General features: G+C 35.3%; 1 protein-coding gene across 2 annotated transcripts in view; it reads left to right on the top strand.

Annotated features, from left to right (window-relative positions):
• Window positions 1–25,480, top strand: part of LOC129004958 (uncharacterized) — a 120,112-nt gene that overhangs the window by 16,715 nt on the left and 77,917 nt on the right. For both annotated transcript variants that reach the window (XM_054433684.1, XM_054433686.1), the window contains exons 3-5: window positions 10,018–10,239; window positions 10,599–10,693; window positions 19,743–19,812. In XM_054433684.1, coding sequence (XP_054289659.1) covers window positions 10,018–10,239; window positions 10,599–10,693; window positions 19,743–19,812 — 387 coding nt within the window. The remainder of the gene's footprint in view (window positions 1–10,017; window positions 10,240–10,598; window positions 10,694–19,742; window positions 19,813–25,480) is intronic.

Genomic DNA, 25,480 nt, shown 5'->3' with positions numbered 1-25,480 from the left:
GCATTTTACAAAAAAATAATTCCAAAAACTTAGCCCTTACATCTGTACATAAACTTCTCTTACAAAAACCATACTACACTGTAGAAGAGTTTTTTAAGGATACTTTTTAAAATGATACGCTGAATGATAAGGTCTTTTCTAGTTATATGAGATATTTTACTTATGTTAACTTTATTATTTTTAGTTTTAGCTTATATTCTGACGACACTCCAATCTTTTGTACCTTGTGCATTATAAGATGTGATGAGTAAATAAAGAATTTGAATTTGAATTTGAATTTGGCTCTCTTCAACTCCAGCTGTTCTTCCGTCATTAAACTTCTTCTTTTCCGTTGCCTCTCTCTTGCCTTCATTCTGATTGTTTCTAATTTACTCAAACTAGGGCTTTCATCAGTCTTAGGAACTAGTTTAACTGTAGGAGTGCTACAATCTATCTTACTCTCTTTTAAGCGCTTAGTTATCTTAGGAACTTTAGGACTAGGAACTAAGTCAGTCTCATCATCAGTTTGTATTTTACGTTTATTACACGAGTTAGGTTTATTTACACTAGGGCTACTATCACAGCTTTGAAAGTAACTATGGTCTTCAGGAAAAATATCATTAGGCCTATTATCTTCTTCACTGAATAGGTCAACAGTATCTGGCAGTCCAAAAGAATCCTGGTTGGATTCTGAATGCAATGAACTAGTTATTTCCTGAGATTTTTCCTTTCCTTGGGTTTTGTTTTTTAATTCCTTCAGTTTCTGGTATCTTTTTTTTTGGTATTCTCTGTCTCTTTCTCTTTTTTTCACGTTTCTCAGCCTCTACCTTTAATCTTCTTTTGTAAGCCTCTTGGCTCTCTTTCTTTAATTTTGCTTTGAACTCAAGTTCATTATCTTTTTGGTCATTTGCTATTTCTGTATCTTGAGCTGAATCTAAAATTAAATGTGCAAGTTTTTCGTTACCGGTATCAATGTCTGAAATTCCTGTATTTTCAATACTTAAATCTAAATTACAGTTAGATAAACTTTCATCAACATCCAAAATACAGTAAGTTACATCTTGATTTCGAATCACAGTAGAATTTGAGTTGGGAATGAGGCCTTCAATTAAGGAATTCTGCATCAACTCAGTATCATAGTTAAAGTTTTGCAAAATGGTGTCTGACAAAATTAATCCATTATCTGTTTCTACAATTAAATTCAATGAGTTTTCTGTATTAAATGAACTAATTCCTTCGATATTGTTTTGCAAGTTAACATCCTCGGAAAGAATTACTTCTGTGTTTTCTGTAATTAAATTAGAGTGTCCTGGGTCTAAGTACTTTGGATCTGAGTGTTCTTGAAAACTATTATTGTCCATTTTTGTTGTCGTTTTTGTTTCTGTAACCAAAACATAAGAACATATAAAACGACCGCTATAAAACTCCAAAGAGGAGACCAACGGAAAATTAGATAGGGGGGAAGTAGGGAGAGGGGGGAGGGGGAGGGGCGAGTCGGGTAGTTGGGGGTAGGTATCTCTAAAACTATGGAAAAATGGACCTAGGGGAAAGTAGATAGGGGAGAAGTGCGGGGGGAAGGGAGTAGGGTAGTACAGTAGGGGCCACGTAAGGAGAGAAAAGGTTCGGCAGGTAGCTGGGCCGTCCGCTGGCCCTAATCCTATATTTTCAAAACATCGCTATTGTTGCGAAGCCGGGGGCAGCCTACCCCCGGATTCCAGCGGTCATTGCCCATGGGGAAATATGCAGGCCTGTCTTAGTCATCATAGGCTCTGCGTGGTTTTGGGGATGGTGATCTGTTAGACAATGACCGCTGGAATCCGGGGGGGCTTTGGCCCCCGGCTTCGCAACAATAGCGATGTTTTGAAAACATAGGATTAGGGCCAGCGGACAGCTCAGCTACCTGCTGAACCTTTTCTCTCCTTACGTGGCCCCTACTGTAGGGTAAGGGGGGAAGTGCGACCGCCGTGAGAAAATGTTATTTATTTTCTTACTATTTAGGAAGTAAGGAAGTGGGAAATCAATCAAAAATGCCCTAAACAGTGGAGCCCTAATAATCCGAAATTACGGAATACAAAGTGTAATAATTGCATAAGAATCCCGCCGTCAAACCGCGATCGGTAAATACGCGAGATTGCATTTCACGGTCGTTCGCTTCCATAGCAACGTTATTCCAGTCGTTTATCCGCGATCGGGAAATAAGCGTAACCAAAATTCACGGCTGTTTAATTTTTTGCGAAGTTCCGTCGTTTACCTGCGCTGTGCTTGTAACAGTTATTGAGGTTAGTGATGTGCGATACGTATCGTATCGGGATATCGCGATACACAAGAGACGATACGATATTTCGATACGATATTTTGAAAACTATACATATCGTATCGCCAAAAACTATATTAGATCACGTATCGGCACATAGAGGGCCGATATTTAAAGTAATTAGAACCAGGATAATTTTTACAGTATTTAGTTGCCTGTTATTTTATTTTTTACTACTTTGGTCGATACAATGCGATACGTATCGTTTTCGATATTTAGGGGCGATACGATACGGACGATACGATACACACCTTCGATCCTTATCGTATCGCCGTATTGCGATACTCGGCCATATCGTACATTACAAATTGAGGTTGGAAAAAAGCCAAAAATGAGAAAAAATAACCTTGAGTAAGCAAAGATTTACCTAAAAATTAAGAAAAGAATTATTCTTTTCTTAAAAGAACTAAATAAGAAAACCAATATCATGAAATGTGAAACGGTTAATGAGTATATCACCCCGTCTCTATAGCTCATTAAAAATCCATGGACCAATATTTTTTTATAAAGCGTGGCTAAATGTTTTGCCGAATCTTAAATCTGTCGAAAAATCGTCAGTGTGGAATTAAATTTTCTACAACTTTCGTATTTAACTTTTTTCGTCATATCTTATAGGTTTCTTACAAAACGCGTTCGAAGTGGAAGAATTGAAAAAGTGTAATTTTTGAAGTCCAAGAAACTGCATTAAAATTTAAGAAATGTCACGTTTTTTAATTTTTCCTTGCGTTTTCTCGTCAAGAGCCTCAATTCAAGTATAGGGTTTAGGGGTGTCCGTTAACGGGATGTGCAAAATACTCAATATCAATCCCCCGTTCAGCTTTTAATATATAAGTAAAAGAAGAAGATTTGGAAAGTTACGCACACTCTTTCCCGCGATCGGTAAAACAATCCCGCTCTTTCCATTTCCTGATGAACAGCATCAACATTATAGTTTCAGATTAAATGGATTTTCGGATTACCGAGTTTCAGACTTTCGGGGCTCCACTGTATCATATGTCGTGTAGGCTATTACTAGATGCCTACACCCAGCCAACTAGTTGTTATTACTGTAGTTAATTTATAAAAAAAATAAAACCGAAAATGTAAAAATCTGTGTTAAATATTGAATTAACTAAACAGGAAGCTTAGTATACGTTTTAGATTGGAAATTATTGGCATTTAAATACCCACTGACTTTGTTTAATTTTATTAACAAAGTCAGAAAATGGCAATTTTTAGGACTGGGAATCGTTGAATTCCAACGTTGTTTCATTCAGTGGAACTTAAAAAAAAACTTTAAAACTACTTCCGTTTGTTGATTCAAATACGTTTTACAAATTTTCAGCTGGATCCATTAACTAACATCACAACAGAGGTGTCAGCAATTTGTTAATTACAGTAATGCATAATATTAGTAACGCTGTGTTACCTTTTGATTTTATCGTCTGCTAATGATAGGTCACATCAGACTGAGCGAGGTTCGTAATTTTCTCGCTAATCTCGCAGCCAAACTCTGGCCGCCCAGATTGTCATATAGTCTCCACAATCGGAATATTTATCGTAAAGAAAATAAATATAAGCAATCACCAATCATATCGTGGGTTACTGGAAAAAAAAAATTCTCGACATTGAAAACTCATAAGAGAAGTAATTTGGGTCACAAAATGTACGAAAAGTAATGCTGGTCACACCTCAGATCCTCAGATTTTGTGACCGACATTAGCGTGACCGATATTAGCATTTTTACTCTCGTCATTGACTAAAACGAAACATGGTGGCATAGTTCCCTTCGCAAGCTATTATGTTTGATTTAATATTTGTTTTACTTATATTTTCTTAGTTTTCAATAACTTATTCACCTTATTGTCACAGTTATCAAGGGTACCGAGCATTACGCAAAAACTTAACGCTAACAAAACAGGTTTTAAAAAACGACTTACCTGTTAACCTGCAAAGCCTGGAGTCACATCGCGTCTGACCTACCACACCCACATCTAACAAGGAACTGAGAGAGGGCGAAGTCTTGTTCCACCCGAAGTCGAGAAGGTTCAATGACCCGACGAGAACCGGTCCCAACCCTCGAACCCAGCATTACGTTCCCGTCTGGGGACGCGACTTTTAACGCCCGCTATTGCCGTTATATTTAATTAAAAAGTCCGTTTGATGTATTTTTATAATCTTTTAACATTATTCATCAATTTAAAACCAAATATTACAACAATATCGTCTTAATACTACTGAAGAGGTAGGGTTATTGTATCCAACTTCTAATCTTGGGGACAGGGTGTTTTCATTAAATGTAGACAACATGAACTTTTTAAACACACTTTTCTTTATTAAATACAACAAAAACAAATACAAATTACACATTTTTATATAAAGTAAAGTATGATAAATTATTTAAAACCATTAGAAGTAAGAAATACATGACAGAAGAGAGATAATTAGCTGGGGACAGCAATTGTCCTGTTTTCAAGTTTTTGCCCCCACCATTTCTCTACCGAATGTGACCATTCATGTCTCATTTGAAAGAGCGTGTCACGTAGATTTGCAAACTGACCTTAATTAATTTTCAAAAAGTCCCTCGGGCTCTGCCCAGGTGGCTTTTAAAGTTCTCATGTTATCCTTATGAAGAAAATATTTGTTTACATTATGATCAGCTGGATAATATTTAAGCTGCAATTAAAGGAAAGGCGTGATACAAACATTAAATTTTACTGACTATGTGATAATTGCAGAGGAAACCCATCTAAGGCTAAATGAAACTGGTACGTCAAGGACATTAATCTGTTTCCATAAAAGTCAAGTGATTTTTTAAGAATATGATTACATCTAAAACCCCTTTACTAAAACTTTCATTGAAGGATTTAATTATTGTTCACAGTTAAGGGAAACAAAAACCTATCTGAACAACATCAAGCCAAACAGCTTTCCTTAATTTACGTTCCTACTAAAGAGATGGTTGCTGATTCTTTAACAAAGGCACTTGACAGTGAAAAATTCAGAGACTGCATTAAGTTCCAGGGATTCCACAAATAAGGAGGGTGTTGAAATATGATTTGTGAGAATAGTTCATTTTGGTATCACATGTGTTCTGTATAAGTTAGTTGTCATGGATACCAGATGTTGTTTTGTGAAAAGTTATGTTGTGTTTTGTATTAAGTAAAACTTGTGCCTAATACACCTTTCTCTTTATCATTCTACACAATTTAAGTCTATTTACACAATTAACACAATTTATTTCCTTTTACAACAAGTGTGAACTCACCAAAATGTATAAGATCATTGCGCGCAGAGTAGCGTCATAACGAAACGTTCTTTACTTTCTGGATAGCCCTCGTATATGTGAATTTGAACCGATGGTGTTATTGGCCTCTGGGGACCTCAAAACAAAAAAAATTAATCGGCCCCGGGTCTAGGTCTTACGATGAGACCTACGGTAAAAGCTTATTCCCTATATGGCAAATTTGCTAAAATGGCAAAATAGTTAGTTGAAAATGCAAATAAACACTCCCGAGTACTCTAAGATATGGTTTTCTGCTGTATAATGTAGTTTCAAAGGCTGAATTTAAGGGTTTGTGAGACAAAAAAGTAATAGCCTTTACTTTATGCTCTTCAGTCTAGAGCATATTAAACAAGTGTGAAGAGGTGAGTTTTTATACTGAATCACATAAATAATATCTATATAAATAAAATTAGAGTTTTGTCTGTACATTGCTCAGAATTATATGTTTTTAGGTTATTTTTACGTTTTATACATTAAAGAAGCAGAAACAAGTCTTATATCTATTTCTGTCTGTCTGCCTGTCTGTCTTTCTGTAACACTCAAGATGGCATTTTATGCAATCTTCTCCATGAAAACGAGAGTACCTATCAAGATCCAAGTAATTTTAATGTATTCACTGGATTGGGGAGAGTGTCTTTAGCCATTAAAACATGGCCTCACTACTTTGTAAATAAAATTACAGACGTTCAAAAATGCGGTTTTGTGCGATTTTTGCCAAGTTTTCGGTCAATTTTTATCACATAATCATCTATGAAATAACGAACAGCTGTTCGGATCAAGATTATTTTTTCTAGCTGTCACTGATATGTTTACAAATGTTGTTTACAAATACCGCAATCATTTCCGATTACGTTTTGAAAGCAAATCCCAAACAAAGTGACATTAAAAACGTTTTTCTTACATAACTGGTTTAATTAATCGCAAGTGCAATATTATAGTGTAAATGAAATTAAATAACTAGGAGATTATTTGTGTATGAAATTGTTCTTGAGTTTTGATAACCAGAAAGAACCCCTTGAATCAGTGTTGTATAGGACTGGGACACTTATAATGATCGTTGACAATAGATTACAAACAAGGTTTCCACTCACTGACGGCGCTTCAATGGCGATTGTGTAAAGTGTAAAGTAAAAAAATCACAACTGCAGTGGGTGATTGTAAGTAATAGAGGTATACGGATGATGCTAAACTCGCTTTTCCAATGTGTCACTCTCTGTTTCTACTCACCGTGTGATGCAATCGCTGGACCATACAGCCAATAGGCCCATAGCCCATCTCTTGGGTACGTACGTCTACCTATTTATTCATAACAACCTTTTCGATGACGATCCTTGATACCTGTACTTTTTCATGGAATCCATGGCCTGCCTACTTGAGAAATAAAGTTACAAATGTCCAAAAACCCAACGCATTTTGTCATTTTTGTCACATTCAACTGACTACTATAAGATCCCCGTGCGTAGAACGGGCACACAGCTAGTGTCTAAATAAAACAATAATCTTAAAATAAAACTATAAATTTGGAACTCTAATTCAGTCACATATAAAATTATATACCATAACTTATTTGTTATATGTGGAAATCATCTCCATTTTCAATTTTACCGTGTTTAATTAAGTAGTAAAGCCAATTTCTCTGGGTAGACTTTCCTTAAATTTAAGTAACAATCATTTCCATACAGATGATCAATCAATATTGAAAATATCTACCATAAAGTTCAATAACAAGCTCATGATAATATTTTACATCTCAGCTGTTGACCAGCATTGTTGCGAGTTGCAAATATTATGCGCTCTCTGGTTGCGACATGCTTGTCATTAGATCGCAGAATGTCAAACAATAGGATCGTCCTTGGATAGTAGAATAGATGGAAAAACATAAAAGAATGATGTCACATGTATTTAAACGTTTTTTGACAGTTGCATTGAAATAATAATACAAATATGTTTATTTTCGGGCCATTTGTTTGGATCATCGTTAAAATTTTATAATCCGTGGGATCGCCAAACATCAATTTTGGGATTTGTAGCCAAACCTGTCGCCACAAACAACTATGAAAAATCAGGCATCTATAGAATTAACTGTAACAACTGTCCAAAGTACTACATCGGCCAAACTGGAAGAAACAAAGATTTTAAGAACATATACCTAAAAGATCACAAAATCAGCAATCCAGTTATACCGAACATTTAATATCGGAATCAAACAACTACACATCTATGGATAAGAACATGGAAATAAATGAAGTATTACCCAAAAGTTTTAAGCTTGATGTTAAAGAAGAATTCACCATCTACAAAGCTAAAAAACTCGACCCATTTAACATTTTAAATTATCAGACTTCTTTCCATTCTTTGATACATATATTGACAAGCTACAAATCAAACAAGTATTAAATAAGAAGAACAAAACAAACTGAAATACAGGTGGCACTGGAGATATGAAGACACATTATGATTCAGTCACTTTTATTTAGTCAGTTACAGTGATAAGATAGTGCTGGCCAGCCTTTACAGTTTTAACCAGTTTTATGGCTTTCTATTCCATTTTTCAGTGAATTTCCCTATTAGCCCAGTCAATAAAGGGACAAAATAGTGCTTTGTCGGAAGTAATTAGTGAAAGGCTGATTTTTTCATGGATGTTAGTAGATCATATAAGGAACATTTTCTAAAAAGTCCCCGCCCCTCCCCCTCTTGCTTTCCCCCCTACACCCTTTTAAGTGTATTTGTGTAATCTTTTATCAATTTATCAATATCTCAGAAACAAACAGCAATAGAATAAATTTTGTTTCGCCATTTCAATCCTTAAAATATTCTCTACAAAAAACGTTATAAGAGTGTAATCGATATACTCAGTAGTTTTCTTGTAATTTAAGTTTAAATGTAAATTTCTTCACTTTTAAATTTCAACCTTCGTGTGTTAAGTTGATTTGTATTGAAATGAGACGAGATAGAAAAAAAAGTTTAATATAAAAAGTTGGCGTATTTCTTAATCTTTAAATTGATATAGGTTTTACGTATTTTAATTGGAGCCAGTTGACAGAATCAGTCCGAAAACGGGAGGCGGCGTCGGGCGCAAGAGCGCTCGCGGCGCGGATCCGCGAGAATAGTTAGTCAAGTCAACCTGTGTTTTTAGGGAGGGGAAATTAGTAAAAAGCTGATTTTTTGCCCATCGACTACTACCATTTAGAAAAGAGTTTAGACAAAAGTCCCCGCCCCTACCCCTCTTGCTTCCCCCCCTGTGCCCCCCTAAACATATAAAGTGTAAGGGTTTCGTAAATCACGTTTTTCTCGATTGTTAAACGACATATTAAATTGCAATTAGTTTTATTGTCTTTGTTATAAAATTTCCTACAATCATGTTCAGTTAACTTTCGTTGTAGCTGTTATCTTTTGTTCATTATTTGTATACAAATGTAAAGATTTATATATTTTTGAACATATCATTTTATTTTTGTTGCCTTAACTTTTTCCTTGGATCATTGTAATACTGTGTGCCATTGCGGCATAGGAAATAACATTTTGGGTTAGAACACGATCACTTTTTAGCCAATATCTACTCAGATGAAATTCCAACCATTCCACCCCAATTAATCAAGATTGCTTCTTAACCTTCCAGAGGCCGCATCACGGAAGTAACCTCCAGGGATGTTTTATTTTACACGATTATATTATTTTGAGTGGTGTCGGCAGTGTGATTGTCACTGTACCTCACGCACCTCATTCCTAGAATCGGGTGAAGGTCAAAACTCACCCCTACTATTTTATATTTGTTAGTTTTGTTCAGTTTTGTAAGAGGCTGGAAGTAGCTTCCGTGTGCGCCCTGCCGATTCTCGTACAGTCTTGAGGCAACTTCCGTGTGCGACCTCTAGTGTAGTGTGTGCGTTGATTATTGAGTGTAAATAATAATTTTTTTACGATTCATGACATTATTTAATAAATATATAGTTTTTAAACAATGAGTGAAGAAGTTAAATTTCAAACTGCAACACTCTTAGCCAGTGCTGAAAGGAAGATTCACAAACGACGTATGTACAGAGTAATTTAGTATTAAGATACCCATTATATTAATTTACTTAAAACATCAGGTATTGTGAGTGCTATTATCTAGAACCGCATTATAGGACATTGTGGTGAAAATTAAAATGAACTTCTTGAATATATTCTTGTAAAAGATTTCTTCATATACTTTTATGTTAGAACATTAGATAGAATAGTAGTTTAATTTTATATTTATATTTATAAAATGTAATTAAGTTATTTTATAATTAAGAGTTCACTAAACACATTTTTGATGTTTAAAATTAAAAATAAAACTTAATTTTTGCACTAAAATACAAATTTTACTTCATAAATGTTTGCTTTTATTGACCTGGAAGTAACCTCCAGGTGCGCCCTCTCCCGTTTTAAAAACCAATGCTGACCCCCTGAAAGGTTAACATGGAACTTAATGTTTCAGTGTGTTGGAACTGACCGCAACATCCCTGACATTGTCCTAGATACAAGAATAAACACACTTTTCCGTCTACTCAGGTTTTATCACAAAGACTTTGAAACTATATCAATAAAAGCAGAAAGTGAGTTTTCAGAAAAGTTGAACCAGATATTTGAAACATATCTGCCAATTCTGCAATATTCTAGCAATATTTTTGGCAACATTACTACTTTCAATTTACCAAAGGTATGTAGCATACTATTCTTTTTTACATTAGGTTAATTCTTAAGCTAAAATATTTCAAACACATTTCAGGCAAGAGTTTCAAAACACTAGCATTTCTTACCAAAGAGTAAGATTTTAGAGTTCATGCATAAACAAAGATTAATAAATTCAACATGTACAGTTTATTTTTACTTTATGTTCAAAATGCTATCATTCAAAACTCCTAGTCAGAATTGTCTTTAAACACATTTTTATTAACTTTACACTTAAAATATAAGAATAATAATTCATGTCCTGACAACACCTTATTGCAAGATATTTTGTTGACGTTTTATCAGGAGTATTTATACCACTTGACATATTTTATGGTTTGTTTTCAGAGTGCCAGTAGCGTATTTTTGGAAGCTATGCAGATACTACAGTGTTTTCAAGACAAGGAAGGTGTCATGGGTGGAGCTTTACTATACCAAAACAAGTTAGTTAAATTTTGTTTTTTAATACTGGATCCCTCAAGTTGTCTTGCCATCACATTAATTGATTGAAAATTTTAGTTCTACAACATAATCTTCTACAACTGTTTTAATCACTGTAGAAGGTATTGCCTCCAAATAGATTTCTTGAAAGAAATGCAACTTGTTTAAGAAGAAGGACAAGACAGACAACCTATTAAGGAGCAAAAGTGATTAGGTACAAATTTTTGTAATAAAAAAAAAATTGGCCTAAACTTGCTATTAATTTGGAACTTAAAGCTGTGTAATTTTACGAGGCAACCAGAAAATGACATCTGAAAATTTCATAGTGGTATCTGAAAACATGATAAACAAACCAAAGTAGACAATGTACTTGCATGTCTGGCTCAGTCTTCATGTTTTGATATCTATCAGGCACACAGGGCCGATTTTGACCCTGTCAGCGTCCTAGGCAAAACGAAAAAAGGCCCCGTTTGCAATAGATTATACAGGGTGGCTGAAAAGTAATTTGCACTCCCCCCCCCCCTTAACTTTTGACCCTTTTGAGATATTTGAAATTGGTTTGCGGCAAACTTCTTAGAAATGAGGGGCTACAATAATTATGGTAAATTTTGAAAATTTTGCCCTTAGGGGTTGTGGGGGTAGGGGGTAGCTCAAAATTTTCAAATGACAAGTATAGTCGAGTTTGGTATCATTTTACAGGTCTTGACGAAACATAACAATTGACATAAAGAAAACCAAAATCGGCCCACTAATAACAAAATGGCGCCCTAAAACGTTTCAAATCCATATAACCATGAGGGTTGCTGAAAATTAACTTGCACCCCCTTTAACTTTTTTACTATTTGAGATATTTGAAATCGGTTTGCGGCAACTTGTTTGGATATGAAGGGCCACAATAGTATAGTCAGTTTTGAAAATTTTGCCCTTAGGGGGTAGCGGGGGTAGGGGGTAGCTCAAAATTTTCAAATAGCAAGTATAGTCTAGAGTATAGAGTTTGGTATCATTTTGCAGGTCTAGACAAATCATAACAATTAACATAAAGAAAATACAAATTGGACCATAAATAAACAAAATGGCAGTTCAAAATTACCTTTAATGACCATTGTCTTAATCATTTTTAGCTGCAATGCTTTATGTTAATTGTTATGTTTCGTCAAGACCTGCAAAATGATACCAAACTCGACTATACTTGCTATTTGAAAATTTTGAGCTACCCCCTACTTCCGCTACCCCTAAGGGCAACATTTTCAAAACTGACCATAATTATTGTAGCCCTTCATATCCAAACAAGTTGCTGCAAACCGATTTCAAATATCTCAAATAGTAAAAAAGTTAAAGGGGGTGCAAGTTACTTTTCAGCCATCCTGTATATACAACAGAGTGTCCACAGACCGGGAATTATGCATGAATTTTTTTTTTATTGGGAATTATGCGCGAATTGTGTATTTCTACCTGGAATTATCAATTTAAACGCGATCGCGCATGACAACTGTGACATTTCTGTGACCGTAAGATACAATAAAATGTCTACACACGGCCACGAGGGATGATCAGAATATTGCTGCGATCGCGGAAGATGATGATGATCTCCACACGACTGCAGAATATGATAAACATTTTGCCATAATTGCAAGAGACGATCACGATGTCTACAGGACCGCTGCAGATACAATAATCATGTCTAGAAGGCCATAAGGGATGATCAGAATTATGAAGCGATCAAGCAAGACGTTGATAATGTTTCACACAACCGCGGGAAAAGGTCAGAATTTTGCCTCATTCGCGCAAGACGATGGTGATCTTCACACGACCGCGGGACTCCGGGGATAATTACCACTTTGCCGCAATCGCATGAGACGATTACTATGTCCACACAACTGCGGGAGACGATATAATCATGTCTTCACGGCTGCGAAGTATGATCAAAATTTTATCGCGTTTGTGCAAGACAATGTTAATGTCCACACGATCGGGGGAAAAGATCTGAATTTTGCCTCATTCCTTGTAAACGATGATAATCTACTCAACACCACAGGACATTTTCATATTTTGCCACGATCTTATGTCTTATGTCTTAAGACGATAATTATGTGTACACTACCGCGGAAAATTGTCAGAATTTTGCCGTGATCGCGAGAGATGATGATGATGTTTACATGACCATGAGGGATTATCAGAAGTTTGTCACAATAGCATTCAAATACAACCACATTTTTTTTATTTTCAAATTTTTTGGGGCCTCCCCCAGTGGCGTAACAGATTTTTACGGGCCTCCCTACAAACTTATTTTTTGGGCCCCCCTCTTATGAGTTATTTTTGGACCAACCTGTACAATGATTAAACAGATTAATCATAAATAGAGTAGTAAATAAATTATAGGTTATGTTCCTTAAAAGGGTGTGTTAAGTATTTCAGTCATGGTTTGATGAAAGAGTTACATCACTACATCATTATATCAATAACAGGGTTTGTAAATAGTTTTTAAATAAAATTAAAAATACCTTAATCAGTATCAGAATGTTTATATCAAGGAGAATTTACATTTAATTTATCACACATGTTATCCATTTTTACTATCCTGATAATTCGACTAATTGATTAATTACAAGGCAAAAATGTGGTTCGGATTCCACTATAAACTGCATGTCCCTTAGTTGCCATTGGCTATATTGGCTATTAATTAACAGCTGTATCTAAGGAATATGTCGGCCTTAGTCACTATCATTGACTATATATACCTACAGAAGACATCCCAGGCTTATGGACCGGTAGTAGTGTGAGCCAGGTCTCGGGAGCAAGTAGTTGATGTAAGCTGCCGGTAGGCGCGCGATAGTAGGCTATCTGCGCTCTCTCTCGCACATTCCCCCCTCCCCCCGCGGCCTACTCTGCATCGCTCTCACTTGTACATTCCTTCTCTCTTTGTCTCGCTTCCCCACCGACCACGTGTGCACGTGACTGACACTGCTACACTGCTACGCTACACTACAAACTACATTACAACTGCTTGGACAATGAATACAAGCTGGCGCTCGTCAAACCCTACGTTAATGTAGGCCTAGCTCACGATGATAATATTAGCATGTGTGTTGCGCGATTATGTGGTACGGGAACATATGATATGATGTGAACGAGTACTCTATAAATAAAGGCACAATTAATATGTTGCGCAAACATATTGAGTAATCGTGATATTTTCAGTAAGTTAATTGATTTGAGTTTGGTTAAGATATACAAACTTCAATTTAAAATAACAGCTTAAAACCTCTAAAAATTAGACAAACATTGTCATACAGCAATAAATCATAATGAAAAAACCTACTCTTGTTAGCTTCTGCTAGTTATCATTGGCTACCGGAACGTGCTGTTTCAAAACAGATGCATTTTGGTGATAATAAAATTATAACTGCCATACATGTTACCGTAATTATAAATAAATAATTTTTAAACCGATAAAACACTTAAATCCTACTATACTGTATATACAGGGTGCCCCATAAGTAAACAGCCAAACTCCGGGAAATGGTTCTATGGGTCAACAAAAAAAGAAAATCAAGAGTACATTTTTTCCAAAATCGCTTCGTTAACTAGATATCCACCATTTTGTATTTTTACATAAACATTTTTATTTTTGGACTTTTTCAACCGATCGTTATTAAACTTGGTATGTAAGTTAAGGTAGAAGAGCCCCGTGTTAAAAAATACAACTTGTGTGTCAACAAGTGTTGATTCAACTTAAAATTTCAAAATGGCGGCCATTTTAATTGTTTAAACTTATATGTCTAAAATGAGCCGTTTTGTTCATTATATGATTTATTGCTGTATGACAATGTTTGTTTTATTTTTAGAGTTTGTTAGATCTCATTTTAAATATTGAGGTTTGTATATATTAACCAAACTCAAATCAATTGCAGAACATACCTAAAATATCATGATTACTTAATATGTTTGCTCAACATTGTTATCTTCATTTTTTGAGGTGTTGCCTTCCGGATAATTTTAAACGAGATATAAGGAACATCTACCGAAATCTTCCATCCACAAACCCAATTCCGTATTTAGATCATTTGACTAATTATAACCACGACGTCTCAAATATTGACAAAACCATCGATGTATTGCATTTTTTATAAAAATAGAAGTCGTTTTCTAGATACAATTGAAGCGTTTGACATTTTCATCGCCGGCAAAAATCCTCAACACGTTCTCAACAAAAAAACGTCGTTTGAGTCAGCCATAATTTTCAAAGCTGCCTCATTCATAGAAAGATTATCAGAAGACAATGGAGCTGATAACAATACGAGGGGTAGGAGGGGAGGGGAAGGACACGGCGACGGTCGGTCTTGACCTACACCCTGTACCTGCAGCCGTGCCATAATCATTAGTGTTTTGTTTGTTCAAATGTTTGTTTGGGTCCGTGTTTATGTTTTGACGACTTCTTGACGACCTCCTAGTATAGGAGCAACAATTCGTCTTAGGCTTGACAATGACACCTTGGGTGTCGAAACCGGTTACTAAGCAGACGACCAATGGATTACGTTGGCACAAAAAAGTATTTAACCTCTAGGATATACTGTTGTTTTATTGATGTAAAAGTACAAATGGAGACAGTAATGTTTAATGTTGTTTTCATGCGTTTGTTATACAATTAATTACCACACATATTGGATTAACTGAGAACTCAAATGCAAATAAAGGGAGCTCAACTTTTATTTAATTAATTAAAGCATTACCCTTAATTAATATAAGTACTCGTTCACATCATAAAATATGTCCCCATACTACATAATCGCGCAACACACATGCATTAATGTTATACTAGTGTACCTGTTGCTCGAATTCAAGCTATTGTTAAGTATTACAGGCGTTATTTTTAACAGTCTTAATTTCTGATGACTTTTAAAGATTCAACTCAAAGATTATGGAAATACTCAAGATGTACATAACAGATCGATATAATCAACATTTTTTTGTAAATACCGTATCTTATTGAGCGGAGCGAGCGAAGCTCTTATACGTCGACTCTTATGCATTTCGTAATACGCAAACTCCTCCTAGACGGCTGAATCAATCGTTTTCAAATTTTGCATCGTGATAAAGACCATATCGGTGAGTGCCAACATCTATATAGCGTTAAAAAAGTCTCTCAGGAATCCGCCCCACTGGGTCTCAAAGTTTCAATGTAATCCTAATGGAAGCAGACACATAAACAAAAACATATGATCAGCTGTTGACTTTTGAATGCAGTAGATAAAGAAATAGCTAATAGCATTACTCCACAGATATTAGAACAGAAACAGTATGGATCATAAATATAATCAAATGACGACACTAGATTAAGGTCCGTGACGTAGGAAGTGGTGAAGGAAGTAGTAAAGGTGAACAGTCTGGAGCGTGGAAACTGTTTATGACGATTAGATTTAGGTATCTGCATTCCTAAAATTCTATGGGAAGGCCGGAAAACGGGTCCGCGACGTAGGAAGTGGTGAAGGAAGTAGTTAAGGCGAGCTGTCCGGAGTGTGGGAACTGTTTATGACGATTAGATTAAGGTATCTGCATTCCTAAAATTATATGGGAAGGGAGGAAAACGGGTCCGCGACGTAGGAAGTGGTGAAGGAAGTAGTCAAGGCGAGCTGTTCGGGGTATGGGATCTGTTTATGACCATTGGATTAAGGTATTTGCAATCCTAAAATGCTATAGGAAGGGAGGAAAACAGGTCCGCGACGTAGGAGGTGGTGAAGGGAAAACTGTTTGTGACGATTAGATTAAGGTATCTACAAACCTAAAATGCTATGGGAAGGGAGGAAAACAGGTCCGTGACGTAGGAACTGGTGAATGAAGTAGTAAAGGCGAGTTGTCCGGAGTGTGGGTTCTGTTTATGACCAATAGATTAAGGTATTTTCAATCCAATAATGCTAAGGGAAGGGAGGTAAACCGGTCCGTGACGTAAGAAGTGGTGAATGAAGTAGTAAATGCGAGCTCTCCGGAGTGTGGGGACTGTTTGTGGCAATTAGATTAACGTATCTAAAATACCAAAATGCTATGAAAAGTGGTGAAAACAGGTCCACGATGTAGGAAGTGGCTTAGGAAGTAGTAAATTATGAGCATAGTGTGAGAACCGTCTATGGCAGTTAGATTAATGTATCTTCAATCCTAAAATGCTATGAGAAGGGAAGGAAACAGGCCTCACGACGTAGGAAGTGGTGATGGAGGTAGTAAAGGCTGACAGTGCAGAGTGGGGGAACCATTTGGGCAGTTAGATAAATGTATATAATACTTAAATGCTATGAGAAGGGAAGGAAACAGGTCTATGACGTAGGAAATTGTGAAGGAAGTAGTAAGGCTTGCAGTGCAGAGTGTGGGAACTGTCTTTGGCAATTACATTAATGTATCTGCAATCCTAAAATGCTATGGGAAGAGAGGGAAACAGGTCCACGACGTAGGGGGTGGTGAAGGAAGTAGCTAGTAAAGGTGAGCAGTGTTGAGTGTGGGAATGGATTAATGTATCTGCAATGCTAAAATGCTGTGGGAAGAGACTGTAGACTGTAGGTTAAAATGATTACGAAGCACGAATCGATAGGTACATATTTCGATACATGTAATTGTTTACAATAGAAATTTAAAACTGAGTTGACAACAGCAGATTTTTACTCCATAGAGGCTAAAAAAGATTTTTACTCCCTAAAGAGTAAAAATGCTACTTTAGAACCGCAACGCATGCATTAAAAAAACGACTGTTTTTACTGCAGTATGACAAAAACAATATAATATGAACCCTTGACTCCGCTCAATTTTGTGGATGCCTCTGCGAACGCCACCTAGTCATATTTCAAAAGCTGATCTTGTTTTTTAATGTTTTCTACAAATATATGTGTCTGTTAGCGCGATAACTCGAGCAAAAATGATCCGATTTTGATGAAATTTGGTATAAACGTGTAAACCTACATTTATTCAAACGAGTTCGCGAACCAGCATGATCGAACTACGGGAACAGGGTTTTATGGGGTAAAAATGGGGTTTTCTCATTTTTTGCCCTGAAAACATAAAGTTTTGCAATTTCTTTCCAAACCATTTTGTAGAGCTCAAAAATACAAATAATTTTGTACATTGAAGCATTTTTGGTTACGGCAAAAATCGCAAAATAGTGTAAATTTAAAATTACCATGCTATTCTTATCAATTTTAGGCCCTTGCTTATTTATTATTTACGTTAATGACATTTGCAATAGTACAAAAATGAGTATTTTTCAATATGCAGATGACACTGCTCTCATCTGCAAAGGCATAACCGACGAGCCGATGCATCTCATTATCACCAAAGAGCTTCAATCGCTTCAGAACTGTTTTTCAGTAAATGGGCTTTCAATGAATATGTCAAAGACACAATTAATACAGTTTTCACCCTCTAGTTTAAGTTCAAATATTTCAGTAAATTGTAACTCGTCTCTTATTCACACTGAAAACTCTGTAGACTACCTTGGAATAGCTCTTGATTCAAATCTTAATTGGCACCAACAAATTAAAAATGTTTCAAAATGACTAGTCTCTGCCACATTTGTTATTCGTGTAATTAGATATACCACAAATTTAGAAACACAATTAATGACATATCACGCTTATTTTTCTTCTATTATGAACTATGGATTAATTGTTTGGGGATCTTCCTGTCAGGCTAAAAAATATTTACTCTTCAAAAAAGAGCTATCAGACTGATCGCAAGAGTTCCTAAGACTGCACACTGTAAAGACTTGTTCATATTATTTAAAATTTTAACCTTATACAGTTCATATATTTATCAACTCGCTTTAATGGTGAAGGGTGATATAGGATTATTCATGGATAGCCAACAAAACCATTCTCATAACACGAGATTTAAAAATTTAATCAAACCGGTTCAACATAGGCTTCAACTGTTCCACCTCTCCCCTCAATATATGGGACCACAAATTTACAACAAATTACCCACGTTCATTAAAAACACAGAGTCTGTAGCTAGCTTAAAAAAAACCTTGAAAAAATGGTTATTGGAGAAGGCTTTTTACAGTGTTGATGAATTCTTATCAGAGCAAAAATAGATTTTAATTTTCTCATTTTTAATTTTAGTCTACTTTTAGTATTAATTAAGACTTATGGACAAATCACTTGTCAATTAATTTGATGTAATGTGATGATTGATAATAAATAAAAATATAAAAAAATTACCACTTTTATTTTTCCATTTAGGATTTTTTTTTCTTTTTCCCAACAGGTTTTTCTTTCTTATTTGTTTTTATTCTTTTCCCCTACCAAGTTTTGCTTTAGTTTTCATTATGTTAGTAACTGCCCAGGCGGCAGCTCTCTCACCAGTACTTGAGTCTGAAGCTTTTACCCTTTCCCAAGCTAATAAGCTGTCAGCCACTGATCTAATTTTACTATCCTTCGATCTTGAGTATGCTATATTGTGGTTTTTGCGTGCAGCATCCAATTTATTTATGACTGGATCACCCGTTGCTTATCTCTTCAGACACAGGGTAGAACTTCACATACCCAGCTATCAGTACTGTGGACCTGGAACGAATATAAGGAAGAGATTAACAAGAGGTGATCCAGGCATAAATAAATTGGATGCTGCATGCAAAAACCACGATATAGCATACTCAAGATCGAACTATAGTAAAATATACACAGATACCCTTTTGGTGGTCGTGCAAACTTAGCACAAAGTTTCATTTTATGATTTTGAAAAGTTTTAGTGTCCCCAAAAAATGAGGGATTATGGGCTCAACTGGAGATTACTTTATATATAAGATATATTAACCTTTAACATTACCAATTTAATTTCAAACAGTATGATTTAAATTGGCATTCTGTTAGTTAGGTTTTTTTTAACCCGCCTTTTGACAGTGTGTGGGTCTGGATCCGGATCCGAATTTTTCAAGATCCGGATCCGGTACCGACATTTTCTTGGATCCGCCCATCACTAATTTTTAATTTGGGTTATGTTATAAAAAAACACCATGTAGGTATAAAAAAAACCCTGCTAGAAGAGTTTAAGCACAGATTTTTGTATTTTCAGAGTAGTTGCTTCACAACTGAGTGCAAAACTAACAAAACTCCTAGTCATCTCTGATCCTTATAGAATAAAGGTAAGCTGTTTATGTATTTTAAAATAGTTTATAGGTATAATTTAAAAAAATCACTTAACTCCTATATTAGTTAATTTGACAGGTTTTGATGTAATCTGACTTAAGTTGATTAACACCTATATAGTAAAGATTTTCTTTTAAAACCCTTTCCGCTCAAGTGGCGGGGAGCCCCGCCGTGCATCATGGTCGCACAAACTCTAATGTCGGGCCAGGCCCGCCGTAGATATGACAACGTACTGTGCTTGTATTTGGACAAACATAGATATTTTATTTCACCACTAGGGTTGATGTTTGACATCTGCTGCCATCTGGGGAATTTTTTCAGAACCGTTTGAACACATATTCAATGCTCAATTTAATCTTAGAACTTATGTTAGTCGTCTTGGCTCGTTAGCTGAACTGAACTGCTGTCTGTAGCGGCAGCTGACTGACTGCACGGCAGCTGTTTACTAAATGTTGCTTGGTTTGTTTACTACCGAATGTAGTTGTTATTACCGAATTGCGTGCTTTACTTTTACTTTTCATTATTGTTTACATACAATCAGATATTTTCAGTTAGTTGTTTGTTTTCGTGTTTTACTTAACTGTTATGATTTGAGTTAGTTCTTGTCACGTAAGCCTATAAAATGGATGATTCGTTGCTAAATCCCAAAATTGCTGATGGAACAAATAATATAAGTGATTCTGATATAGCTGGTTTGTTGTTTGAAGACGATTTATTATCAAATAGCAGTTCAGATCCAACCGATCCAGAAGTAGACAACCGACAAAAATAGTGATGAAGATGGTGATAATAGTGATCCCGATTTGCCTGTTGAACATATTGATCCATTTTATCTTCAAGATGATATAAACTTTGGGACATTAGATGGACCTGGAATACATAATGTAAGTACCGACTTGCCTGTTGAACATATTGATGATCCATATTTTCAACAATACATAATGTAAGTATCGGTGGGCCTACCGAATTACCTGTAATTAGAGATGGGCTAAATGATTCCATCGATGTAGCCGCTACAATGATTCCAGCTACACTCGTGGACTCATTACAAGTAACCGTTCCGATTCCAAACGATTACTTCGTTACCGCCGTTACAGAGTAGCCGCAATCGACCGATTGCACTCGTAATCGTCATGGTATTGATACTCCGATGTATTCCAGTTACAGTAACGCCTTTTGAATCAAAGTTTACTGAAGCCAAATAAATATTTGTTTGGGTTTGTATCGCAATAAATACAATTTAAATGAGTTTCCAATATATAGTATTCATGAATTATTAATCATCAATCAATCATCTAATCTATCATTAATTAATTTAAATTTGTATATTATTACACAAATTTATACAATCAATTACTGTAGCAATTTGTAACAATTAAATCATTCTAAGGAAGGTTAGAATAAACAAAACTACGAGATATGTTTTTGCACATTGTAATCAACACAATTTTAACTAACATTATTTTCAAATCATACTGGATTTCTCATTCAAAAATATCAACTGTTCACCCACGGGTGCGAGGCGGCGGCAGAGTTAATTAAGCGGAGCGAAGCGAAGCTCTTTGGGATCAACTTCAATGCAATATTTATAAGTGTTGGACTGGACTGTGAAATGGGGTTATCTCGCTTGTCAAGCAAGCTGGTAGCTGGACTCATTTACGGAATCGAAACGGCATGGAATCATCTTCTCTAAACGATTCCAGATACATCGATTTGCTACTATAACAAAGCAATCGGAACCGGTACTCTGATACTTGAGTAACAATTACTTTAGCACCAACCATGTAACGATTACAAAGTAACGATTCCAGTACTTCATTCCCACCTCTACCTGTAATTGCTTGTAGTGCACTAAACTTGCAACAGGTAGACATTTGCATGGATCGAGAAAAACTAAAGTCTCAAAACCAAAAAGAAGTCTAGTCTTAGCACTCAGGGTAAAAGGTCTCGGCCTAGGCCTATCCAAACCGAGAACAAGCCTAATGAAGATCATAACTATGGGACTTACACAAATACTGACCAAGATTTTCCCCATTTCCCTTACACTTTGGAATCTGGCTACAAACCACCAATAGGCTACAAACCTAATAGCCCATTACAGTTTTTTCAACTGTTTATGACAGATGAACTTTTAGAAACAGAAACTATTGTTACTGAGACAAATAAACAATGCTAAGGTTGTCATTTCTAATGAGAGGCTGTTGCAAAAAAATTCAATCTGGCACTCATAGACTGATGTAACGTTAGAGGAGATAAGAGCATTCATCGGAGTGGTCCTAAACATGGGACTCAATACTAAACCCTCGCTTCAAGACTTTGCTCAAGATTGGCTTTATAATCAACCATTCTTTAGCCAGGTATTTTCCAGGAAAAGCTTTTCCAAATATTTTGGACTTGAAAGTGTTCGAGTACCGGTGGTACCTACCGGTAACCGGAACCGGATGTTCGGTGGTAACCGGATCACGAGGGGACAAGCTAAAAAATATAATTGCTTACCTTCAGACTAAGTTTACAGAGTACATTGTACCTCCATCCATCTGAGATTTCTATGGAAGAAAGTACTATTTCGTTCAAAGGTACTTCACGCAGTACAACCCCAAAAAAGCCGATTAAAGGGGGTCTAAAGGTTTTTGTAGTATCTGATGCCAGGCCAGGATACATTTTCACGTTTGAGATCTTACCTTATCCTGACTTGCAATTCACAACCAAAATTGTTTTGCTGTTGGCACAAAGAGTGAGGCAAGTATGTGGGCCAGATTGCGGTTTCCACATATATACTGACCGATTGTATACAAGTTTGTCATTAGCTAAAGAGTTTCTAAAGATATAAATGCATCTTACTGGTACAGTCAATTCAAATAGACAAGGTAATCCCAGTCATGTAAATAAGAAAAGGCTAAAGGGTCTTTTGAAGAAACTTGAGACAGCAGCCTACCGTCACAAAGACAATGTTTTGGTGTTAATGTGGCGGGACCAGAGACATGTCATCATGATGAGTTTGTGTCATAACTGTGATATGCAATTGGTGAAAAGAAGAGAAAAAGGAAGAAAAAGAGATGAAATTGTCTCCAAACCAGTTGTTGTATGTGATTACAATGAGAGAATAGGAGGAGTCGACACTGCCGACCATTACATATCGTCCTACATGTTTGTTCGGAAATCTAAAGTGTGGTGGAGAAACTGTGGTTCTGGCTTATGGAAGTATGTGTTGTCAACAGTCTCCTTCTATACAACATGGACTCCCATCGATTCAAAGAGATTTAGGGAAATGCTGATCACTGAACTTGTTTCTGGTGTACGTAACAAATCTTATTCTCAGCGAGGTCGTCCTTCTTCGGCTGACCAAGAAGATAGGTTAGATAAAAAACCTTATTTTATTTATGCCAATGAAAAAAGCAACAGCAAAAAGTGCGCTGTTTGCAGCAACAGGAAAGCTGGACAGAGAAAAGAAACAGTGCATTTCTGTGCAAGAAAACCAGGCCTTCACCCAGGGCAGTGCTTTAAATGCTACCATACCCTGAAAAACTATAAGGTGTAATGAGGTAGGTCTATTTCATTGACAAAAACACTGTTTCAATCCTTATATAAGTTGTGTTCATTTTATGTTATTATTATTTTAGGCCTATTCTTGCTTCTGATTGAATTGTAGTAGTGTACAAGCGATATAAAATATTTAGTTCTTGTTTATTTATGTTTTTTTAGGTAATACAGTTTTGAAGAAAAAAATACTTATTACTATTTTCAACATAAATATTTAGTTTCTAAGCAACAGCAAAATTAAGTTAGCCTATAATGATATTTAGTTGCTACAAAAACTGAAATTTTCACTAAAACCATTTTTTTTACAAAAATTCCTATTTTTTAATAAAATTTTTTTCACACATAAAATTGTGTCTTTTAATTATGTAAATCACTTCAATATATATTGTATAAGGACATACACAATGTAAATAAATCACTTTTATACTCTTATTTCTATAAAAAATCTATCAAAAATCTTGTTATTCCAGTTTAAAAAAAATTGTTTGATGAGTTATGTATAATAATTTTTTTTAAATTATAAATACTGGTTTCTTTACCTAAATATGATCTTTGAGTCATACAGAATTAGGAAAAAAATTACTAGCATTCTACAAATAAAGACAGTATTTATTTTTTGGCAAATAAATGAAGTGTGCAAATTTAGCTAAAATTAAATGGAGCTGGTGAGTAAATAGGCCTTCCGTTAATTTGAGTGGACAAGAATACAGCTTTAAAATGCTTTAACAATTTGCTTATTACCATGGCAATGAATTTATTTATTCATTGGTACTTTTATGTCATGCATAAGAGTTCAAATGAAACACAATCTGGAAGTCTAGTTGATTTACCCAGCAGCTAGGTAAATCACACGACGGAGGTTTACTTTCAAATTGTACAACACTTTTGGTTTATCGGCATAGACTAGTTACTTTACGTATGCCCTTAAAACTGCCGGATTTGGAGTGAAGAAAATACAATGAAGAACCTTTTATTAACGCCGGTGCATCCATTAAAAGTCACTGGTATAAATTGTAGGTTAGTGGGATCATTAGCCCTTTTTAGCGAATTTCCCATATAGGGAATAAGCTATTACCGTAGGTCTCATGGTAAGACTTAGTCCTGGGACCGATTTACTTTTTCATTTTGATGTCCCTAGAAGCCAAAACACCATCCGTTCAAATTCATATATATATATATATTTATATATACAAATAAGTAAAATAATAAAAACCAGAGTACCCTGAAATTCATTTTTATTCAACTAATACGTATTTCAGCACTAAGGCCATGGTCACAGTATTATAAAAGTACGTAAACAAACAAATAAATAAATAGTTAATAACATGTTTTGAATGCATAGTAAATTTCGATTAAATGGTTAGGTGTATTTTTTTAACATGTGAATGTATAAGATTCTTCCCTGATTTGTCTGATTTTTTCATGAATTGGATTTTGTTTTAGCGAATTTCCCATATAGGGAATAAGCTATTACTGTAGTACTCATGGTAAGACCTGGACGCGGGACCGATTTTTTTTTTCGTTTTGAGGTCCCTAGAGGCCAAAAACACCATCCGTTCAAATTCATATATATATATATATATATATACCCATATATATATATATATTTATATATTTAAATATATATACAGGGTGTCCATAAAAAACGTTTCAGGACTTAGGGAAACGAATCCTCATACTAAAAGGAAGAAAAAAGTTTATGGGAAGGTATGTCCGAAAATCCATATTTACCAAGATATCCGCCATTTTGTTTTTTATACAAAAATATTTTTATCTGTGAAGTTTTTTATTCGATGATTATGAAACTTGGTAAACATGTTACCATACACAAGACCTATAATAGAAAAAATAATAAAGTTGTTCCGATTTTAAATTTCAAAATGGTGGCCGTTTGAATTTTACTAACTTAAATAACTCGAAAACGGCTAATTCTATGAAAAAATTTCAAGAATACTTTTTTTAGCATTTTTAATTTCCTATCTAACGATACCAAGACCAAAAAGATCGGACAAAAGATAACTGAAATATAACGGTTTTTGTGTAAAAATAAGGCAAAGTTTGTCGGGGAACCCTTAATTTTTGCCTTATTTTTACACAAAAACCATTATATTTCAGTTATCTTTT

This window comes from Macrosteles quadrilineatus, unplaced genomic scaffold (assembly GCF_028750875.1).
Source record: "Macrosteles quadrilineatus isolate MER2022 unplaced genomic scaffold, UCM_ALF_1.0 Scaffold_13__1_contigs__length_4303367, whole genome shotgun sequence".
NCBI lineage: Eukaryota > Metazoa > Arthropoda > Insecta > Hemiptera > Cicadellidae > Macrosteles > Macrosteles quadrilineatus.
This window is presented reverse-complemented; position numbering and strand designations above follow the sequence as displayed.